The sequence below is a fragment of the Teleopsis dalmanni genome, chromosome 2, assembly GCF_002237135.1.
Source record: "Teleopsis dalmanni isolate 2A chromosome 2, ASM223713v2, whole genome shotgun sequence".
Taxonomy (NCBI): Eukaryota; Metazoa; Arthropoda; class Insecta; order Diptera; family Diopsidae; genus Teleopsis; species Teleopsis dalmanni.
Genome location: NC_051847.1, coordinates 34,820,597 through 34,829,928, shown reverse-complemented (window position 1 = coordinate 34,829,928; position 9,332 = coordinate 34,820,597). Strand labels below are relative to the sequence as shown.

General features: G+C 32.7%; 1 protein-coding gene across 1 annotated transcript; it reads left to right on the top strand.

The window, feature by feature from the left end:
- The first annotated feature begins 5,170 nt into the window (after nt 1-5,170).
- LOC119685868 (monocarboxylate transporter 12-like) lies at nt 5,171-8,979 on the top strand. Its single transcript, XM_038100266.1, has 5 exons — nt 5,171-6,235; nt 6,297-6,740; nt 7,689-8,270; nt 8,333-8,459; nt 8,521-8,979. The coding sequence occupies exons 1-5, from the start codon at nt 5,314-5,316 to the stop codon at nt 8,906-8,908; spliced, it is 2,463 nt and encodes an 820-aa protein (XP_037956194.1). The 5' UTR covers nt 5,171-5,313; the 3' UTR covers nt 8,909-8,979.
- Nucleotides 8,980-9,332: the final 353 nt, after the last annotated feature.

The window sequence follows — 9,332 nt, the reverse complement described above, 5'->3', positions numbered from 1 at the left end:
CTAAAATTGTTAAGGTGGTGGAAAATTTTCCAAGTCCCAATGCATTCATAATGGTTCCATAGCTAATAGTTTTAATAAAAAAATAAATATAAATTTTTAATACAAATGTGAAAGTCTAGAAAGTTGTCAACAACAACAGTAACTTACCATAGATGACCGTTTAAAGATATGTAGGTTGAAAGATGTCTGTAAAGTTAAAAGTGGATGATTTAAAATGTACAATATACTTAAAAAAATCTATCAGTGAGATAATAAAATTTTAAACTAAGTAATAAGAAGACAACAGAATCAAGAATAAACCTCAATATTCTTTTTCATTACGTTAGAGATGTACTGTATAATATTAATTATTCCATTTAAATAATCTCCTATCAATGTCGTTTAAATATGATATATAACCTTTCAAGGTCAACATTTATTATAATTTACATATTATATGATAACAAGAAAACAGTACAAAAAGTTACAAATCCTCTTTTATAATGCTCATTAGATTGGAAAAACACACAATATATACAAAAATAATTATAAGAATATTTTACCAAACCGAAGCCATTAGTTAGTTCAATGTTATAGAAAGGTCAAATAACTGTAAAATTCCTTACATATTTGTAAACAGCACACATAAAAATGTAACAAAGCCATTTTACATAATTTTCCATTTGAATTTAACGCACTGTTTCCCTTGCAACCACTAAATGAGTCAGAGAAAGACAGAACACCCTTAAAAGTGAGAAAAAGAGTATCTGTTGCATATACGTAAAAAAAGAAAAATTTTGCAAAAGAGGTAAAGAGAAATGAACAGCTGTTCTTGAACTTTATCTTATGTGGCAAATACTGCACTATTGTGTTTTTCTTCTTTGGAATTTTGCACCCTTCCTGACTTTCTCAATGTTTCCGACTATTCGAAACCTTTCACAACTGCGGTATAATTGCGGCACGTTGAGTAATCAAAAATTCCATTTCATCTATGGTTTTGGTTAGTGGTTTTTTTTTATAAATGCGTAATTTCAAGTTCTGCGCATTCTCATCTTCAGCAGAAATGGAGCATAAGACACGCTCTCACTTCTATATGTGAGCTCTCTGTAGATTTCACTTATTCATACTTAGCCCGTACATTGACTTTTTATTAGCTTAACGTGTGTTTTGATTTTATAGCCATCCTCACATGACTTGACCTTACGTGGGAAGTTGGAAAGCAGCTGTTCACAGGAAATATGTATGATTAGGGTTCACGCTTTATGTGCGTGTCGATTGTAATAAAAGGATAATATCCAAAAATTATTTTTAGTTCAGTGACGTTTCTTGTGAGTCAAGTATGAATGAGATTTATACTATAAAAATTTCAAGTGACTTTATATGATTCACTTCAGGGAATTTAATATCCTTTTTCCAATTAAAATAAATATTTTATAAAAGATTTCTTTAAAGTTGTGAATAATTTAGAACGGTTTTCTGCTGAAATGCATAATTCCAACGAATAAGTAATCTCTAAGATTTTTTTTTTTTAAAAATCGACCAGGTTATATGGATTTACTAAAATATCTCAACGATTTAAAATTATAGCAAGCGCACTCAGTCTTTCACGGCAAATCACATATCCGTAGTAACGTATCTATGCGGGATAAAGAGGTAGTCTTAAATGAAGGAGTGTAAGAAAAATAAAGAAGATATAAAGAAGTAATAAAGTATACTAGTGTTCGTTGAATAAAATATGATTAATGATGTGTTATTTTCTCTATCTTCCAGTATTAACAAATTTAATATATAAAGATTTTGTTTAATATAATTCGTTTTATATGGTATTTATTTTTGCTCACGTCTTCATTATTATAAAAATCTACTTAGAAATCTGTTCAACTGAACGAGTCCTTTGCTTAGTAAATGTATATCATTAAAGCTATTAAAATAATCGATGTAAACATTTTAAATATTTATTTTACTAAATCAAATGATCAAATCAGAGATAACATACTAACTCGTTCCCTCTTGTTCAGACTTTTATTAGCAATCACATCATTCCGTTTTTTTTAAAATTTATTTACTTGTAGTAGAATAGAAACGGTATTTACTCCCAGAGGAGCGGAGCACTGCGATTATTGTTAATCTTTTGTGCTGCTACAGAACCTAACTGAATAGAAGGCACTCTGTTCTTCGAATAAAGTTTAAACTGTCAGCAGTTGATGACATTCTAACCTCTAGTGGATATAGATGTTATATACTCTTTTGATATATATACTCTTTTGTGCTGTTACAGACCCTAACTAAATAGAAGATACTCTGCTCTTCGAACAAAGTTCAAACTGTCAGCAGTTGATAACATTCTAACATCTAATGGATATAGACACTTTTGGCTCAATCTTCTCCTAACCCAAATCAAAGCCGTGCAATCACCAATAATATGAGCAGAGATAGACAGCAGAGTCGACATTCTATCTCCTCAGGTAAATCAATTTTGTTAAAGTGATAACGCAGGCTATAGTCAGTTAACCTGTCAACAACTTAAACGCTATGTAGCTGAGGTTGCACCAACGAACTGATTCTTTAGACTGGCGATTACTTAGAATAACGTATCGGTAGTGACTACTTTTTATTACCAACCACTTTTCTATCAAAGATTCAGTTACAGACCAATTTTTAGCACAGTACAAATCTGGTCCATAAAATTGAATGGATAAATTGTTAGTAAAAGATAAAATAAAAAAATCATGGGAACTAAGACTTACAGTGTAGCAGAGTATTGCGATCTCGAAATACCTTTTATACTCATGTAGACCATTATTATACAGAACGTGTAACTTTTGTCGAATGAACGTTAGTATGTATTTTGTTCATATCCTCTTCTCAGCAAGAACAGTGCTCGAAATCAGAAATTCTAACTCTAGAAATCTATACACCTTCAGGGCAGACAAGATCATCTTGTTGAGATATTAGTGCAGATTAAGGTATCGTACACGACTAAGGTACCATACCAGATTAAGGTACTGCACCAGATCAAGACACCGTACCAAATCAAAGTGCCGTATCAGATTAAGGTACCGTACGAGATTAAGGTATCACACCAGATTAAGGTGTTATATCAGATTAAGGTTTCGTACCAAATTAAGGTAACGTACTAGATTTAAGTACAATGAATGATTAAGGTATGACAGCTGAATAAGTACTGTACCAGATTAATATACCTTACCAGATTAAGTTACGATATTTGATTAAGTACTGCACCAGATTAAGAGTCCGTATCAGATTATGCTTTCGTACCACATTAATACAAGGTACCAGATCAAGGTACCTAACCAGACTAAGCTTTCAGTCTGACGAATCACTCTGCAAAATCAACATCCTTAATTCAAGCATTACGAAAAACAAAATGAAAACTTTAGTAGGATGGATTTTAATAATTATACTTCTTTAGCTACATCGTCGGCTATGTCTACGTATGTCAGTTTATTAAAATAAAGATTTCATTTTATACTTTCGGTACCATTCTGTGAATCTCAATAAAGAAAAAGTTTGTAAAAATTTGAATATGGTAAGTACATTAAATGCAATAATTAATTTTTGATGAATTAATATTGTCATGTAACAGTTGATACCAGGAGCCATCAACAAATTAATTAAATTACTTTAAATTATGACATGAAGGTTAATACCACGACTGTATATATAATTTTTTCTTTTGAAACGACAAGTTGTAATTCATTACAAGGCATTAGTCAATCCAAATGCAACAGCAATTATAAGAGGAAAATTGAGTCCCATTAAATTACAAGGAACACGCAAAGTTTACCTAGCGAACGTCATCCTTGAACCGCTATCAACAACAGAAATTGTATGAATTCAGTGAAGGAGTGGCGCGTTTTCCTTCATTGCATGTCATTGCTTTGCTAAAGGAAATGTTTTCCATCGGACAAACGGAAATCGCCACGTCAATTCATTCATTATTTATTTATTTTGTGAGTATAAAAAATTGCAATTGTTTGCATCCTCCTTCACGTGGACTGTTCATGGTATGCACGGATTTGTTGTTTAATCGATATGAAATAGTTTTAAGTTCGGTCGTAACTTACTTGATGTACAATCTGAGAAACAATTTATATTCTTTGACAAATTGGAAAAAGTTTTCAATAGAGTTTGCAATACTGTTTATTAACAAGACAAGTACAAGGTCGTTTCATATATTTTGCGTTATTAAGTTGAGAATATTATAAAATCCTTACAGGAAATTAAATCTTGATTCTTATCTATAAAAACAGATATGCATAAGAAAATTCTCATTCTTCTCTCTTCACATGACTATTCGAGGTGAACCATTCTTCCTTAACCACTTCTAACTATCACACTTTAGATCGTGATTCTTTCTTATTCCTATAATCCTAGAGTTTCGAAATCGGTGCATATTACATCATATAGATAACAGAGGGTTTGAGATCGAACTTTAAATTTTACTTACATATTCTAAAATTTTTCACTCGATTTTTTTTGTTCTTTAATATGATTTTGGCCGTATTGATGATTCAGTGCAAATACCGTACAGGAATAATAATTATAAAGTAAAAACATGCTATCAACAGTGAAGAAGTTTTATAGATTAACAGTTGACTTCCATTGCACATATGAGAAGAAACAATTAGTAGTCTGGAAGAAGAGTGTGAAACTTCAGACACACTCTTCTTCTTGCCTTAAGTAGCACTCTTGACTTAAACTTGTTCACTCTTCTATTGGTAGACATTCTTATTATATAGTCCAAATATCTTATGTGTTAGGATATGATGTGTCTTTCAACTTTTAGTCTTTAAGAGGAAGTATGACTCTTAAAAATGTATCACCGAATCAAACTCTTAACAAACATAAACATACAAAACGCTTGTCTCTTCACGAAGTAGGGATATCGACGATATCCCTTAATGAGTTCCTATCTGTCACTATCTTCTCTGTATTAATTGATCTCTCTATTTTCCATCTTTTCTTTTTTCCACTAAGTTTTATCAAAATGATTATTTGCATCCTTAATCTTAATATTTTTTATAAGTAGTTTCTAAAAAATTATTTATTTTATTTTTATTTTTTCCCTTAATTCTATTAATTTTTAATTATGTTGATTAGTATCTATAATTAAAATTCAAAAATTACTATTACACATGTCATTGTTTCTTATTTTAGGATTCACGGGGATCGTTGTACTGCGCGAGTGAACCGGACCCAACTAGTAGAATCCAGCACAAGTCGGGAAGGTTCATTCGCTCATCCACCGACGCTGTTGACAACAGCAGCCCCAACAACCATGCTCAACTGCAAGAAAGAGTTGGATGCGATATGTCATTTGCAGCAAGTTCACAACCTGCAGCACCATCTCTGCTCGCCGAATGCACAACTGGTTCACTCTTCTCAATTGTGTCAGCACCACCGGTACCATTGGCCGAACTTGATGTCAAGCAAATTGAAAATATTGCATCAGCCGGCAGTATTGGATTACAAGGGGGAGGCAATTTACAAAGCCCATTCAGTAACATACTCTCCACAACATCTGTCGATGCGGTTGTCAACGCAAATGCAATTGCAACCATGCCTCGAAGACCTATTACATTGCCCATCGATTCTCCCTATAGTCCAGCAACGGCACCAAGTCGTACGCTGCACTCCAGCCTTTTGGAACATCAAATCTCTGAAATTGAAGAAGATGATAATGAAAACCTGTTAACTGTTTCGAGCATTACTGCGCGACCACTAATTGCCAAATCGCGAGAGTTGCGTTCAAGTCGACAATTGGAAGTCGAGAAGGCAACTTCAAAGTGTACCAATTTTAAACAACAGCAACAGCAAAAAATTTTGGCTACAACACGTGCAGGACGTGAACAAAATGTGACTGCTGGCGGACCACCATCTTCTCGCTCTTCAGTTAATGCAGACCCACCTGATGGTGGTTATGGTTGGCTTATTGTTTTTGGCGCTTTTTCTGTGCAGTTTTGGGTAGCTGGCTTGGTAAAGTCCTATGGAGTTTTGTATGTGGAAATCATGGAAACATTTCCAAGCTCTACTGCAACTGTTGCTTCTTGGATACCAGCAATTCTCTCTGCATTGTGCTTGGCTCTCGCACCACTTTCAAGTGCTTTGTGCCAAAAATATTCTTGTCGTTCAGTAGTCTTTGTTGGTGGTCTTTTTTGTGCTTTTGGCTTAACATTGAGCTACTTTGCTACAAGTTTATTACATTTGCTATTCACTTTTGGTATTTTAACAGGTAAAACTTTTTATAGCTTAAGTTAAAAAAAAAAAACAAAAATTAATTTCTCTATTTGTAGGCATAGGAGGTGGTCTGTCTACCACACCTGGTATTGTCATTGTATCGCAATACTTTGATGCACATCGTGCATTAGCTAATGGTATATGTGTCTCCGGCACAGCTGCAGGTAGTTTCATACTGCCCGTTTTAATTAAACATTTAGCAGAACATTTTGGATTTCATGGCACAATTTTAATATTGGGAGTTTGTATGCTACATGTTTGCATTTCTGCAACACTCTATAAGCCCTTGGAAGATTACTCAAATGATGCAACACAAACAATTGAAGACGAAGAGTCGGCAAAACCTCTAAATGATATAAATCCCAGTTCAACGGGTGTTTTAACTAATTCTACATATTTGAACACATGTGAAGATGGTTTAAGTACCAAATATATTGAGCATCTTTTTTTGGAGGAGTCTAAAAATCGGTTAAATGACTACTATTCCGGGAAAAATCATGGTAAGTTGTAAAATGTGGTAATAAGGCTGTAAAACTTGAGAGCCTCTTTAGAAAACATATACATACTTAAAAAGTCAGGTTTAATTTAAAATTTCTTCCAATGCAACTTGACAGAAAAATAATATATACAAGTACTGATCAGAAAATTGCTTTAATATATAATAAAGGAGCAATTTCCAAAAAAAATTTGACTATATTAACAAATTCTTAAAAACATAATCTATTTTCATTTTCTTCCAAGTTATTTAAAAAAATATCGCTTGCCTTTATATATAACATACCTCTGGACTTTATAGCTTTAAGCCAAATTAAAAAAAGTGATTCTAATAGTAATTCTAAAAATAAAAACGTTGAAGAATTGACAGAATTGACTACAGTCTTAAATCAAAATGTTGAAGTACTTGATTGAAACCAAATTGTTTAATAGAAATGGGTGTCAGTACTTTGTGGGTATCATGATAATAATAATTATAGGGGTAATCAGGGGCTGAGGTAGCGGTTTTTTAAAAAATTTATATAATCATATAAAAATGACGAGAGAAAGAAAATGTTTATTGAAATGTAATAAGCATTAAAATTGTACCACAATATCAAAACAAAGGTTTTCAAATCGGGAATCTGGTTTCAATTGCTGCAAACGATTGCCAATACAAGCGCATAATCATACCTTATCCATCGATCCATCAAATTTAGGAGGGCTCCCACCCCTTAAGTCATCTATTGACTAAAAAATTTAGATCAAGTACATTTTTTTAAGGAAGACATGCGACAGGTTTCCCCCTTGACTTCGCCGACCGTATTAACAGTTATAGTTTTCATTATTAAATTAATAATTTCGAGCAAATTATATATCTAAAAATAAAATATTTACACAGCTCTTTATAATAAAACAAAAAATATTAATTATACATAGTGAATTTTTTGTTAATAATATTAAATATTCCGCAGTTAATGATAAGCAACGCAACAATAACATTGAACAAGAAAGTGATGATGAATGTAAAGATATTATTGGCGAAACCACATTTATCAAACCTATGAAAAAAGTTCGAAGTTCAGGAATTATGCATTCAGTCGAGGATTTAAGTACCGATTCTACTTGGGTTTATCGTAAACACTCCGGTACTGATTCGAATCGTGGTAGTAGGCGACGTAAAAATGTATTCGCCAATGATGAAATTATATCCAAAATTCAAGCGCATTTGGAAAAGCCATTATCACCACCTGTCGTGGTTACACGTGGTCTAAGTAAAAGTATGGAAATACCGACACCAGTAACAAATACATCTAAAGTGAAGCCCAATGATGATGTTAACAATGCAATTGCAGCTGGTATAAAACGACAGAATAGTATTGAAGAAGACGATAATGAAAATGAACCACGGACATGCTGTGAACGGATTGAAATGTATTTGGATATAAGCTTGCTGAAAGATCCTATTTTTATACTAATGTGCTTATCGGTAACATTAACTTCAGTAGGTTGTCCATATATGTTATACTACTTACCAGCACACGTGATCTCTATTGGTAAATAAAACTTTTTAAAATATAATTGGAATTATTTTAAACTAAACTCTGCCTATATTTAGGTTACAATAAAAGTCAAGCAGGATATTTAGTAGCAGTAAGTGCTGTGCTAGATTTATGTGGACGCTTAGGACTCGGTTATCTATCAGATTTACAATTATTTGATCGAAAAAAAATATACATTTTCTGGTAAAAAATCATTTTACATTTAATAATATTGTTTACTTATTTTAAATTTATTTATTTGCAGTATTCTTGGCGCTGGCACAGCTGTACTTACCTTACCGTCAGAACAAAAACTCTATATGGTTGGATTATCTGCTGCACTTTACGGTCTTTGCCTCGGTAGCTGGTATGTGTTAATGCCAGTTTTGTTAGCAGATATTTTCGGCACAGATCGTATTAGTTCCAGTTATGGTTTGGTACGCATGTTTCAGAGTATTGGTGCTATATCAGTACCACCACTAGCCGGTTTTCTACGCGATCTCTCTGGAAGTTATGAGGTAGTTTTTTATTGTATGGGTTCCTGTATGGTACTTGGTTGCACACCATTATTGGTGTGGGCTTTTTTGGAAAGTCGTGATCGACGTTTATTAAACGAACGAGACGACAGTGAGGAAAACTCAACAGTGTCGTAAATGGAACAGATTGGTCTTAATTTGAACAAATGATATTTAGAATTCAGATTTTAATATTTTAACACAAAGTAGTCGGAAACCCTTTTACATAGTTTGTTGTTCTATGCAATTTAGTTGTATTTAAAAAATGTAGTAAGTTTTGAATGTGTATAGCTTTTATCACAATTAGTTTTATATTAATGGATGACGTAAATACAATTTTTTTTAATTTACTACATATTTGCGCAGTTGATAAAATTAGTTTGTTAACATTCACATCATGTTGTACTGATATATTTGGTTTAAGATATACCATTGTAGGAGTCATTATAAGTAGGGCATTACAACCTAAGATTTCAGTATTGAGCTGTCCATTTATAAATTCATCAGTAATTTTATTTTATAACTTTATTCACTGTCACCACCATTACTTTTTAACGCCATC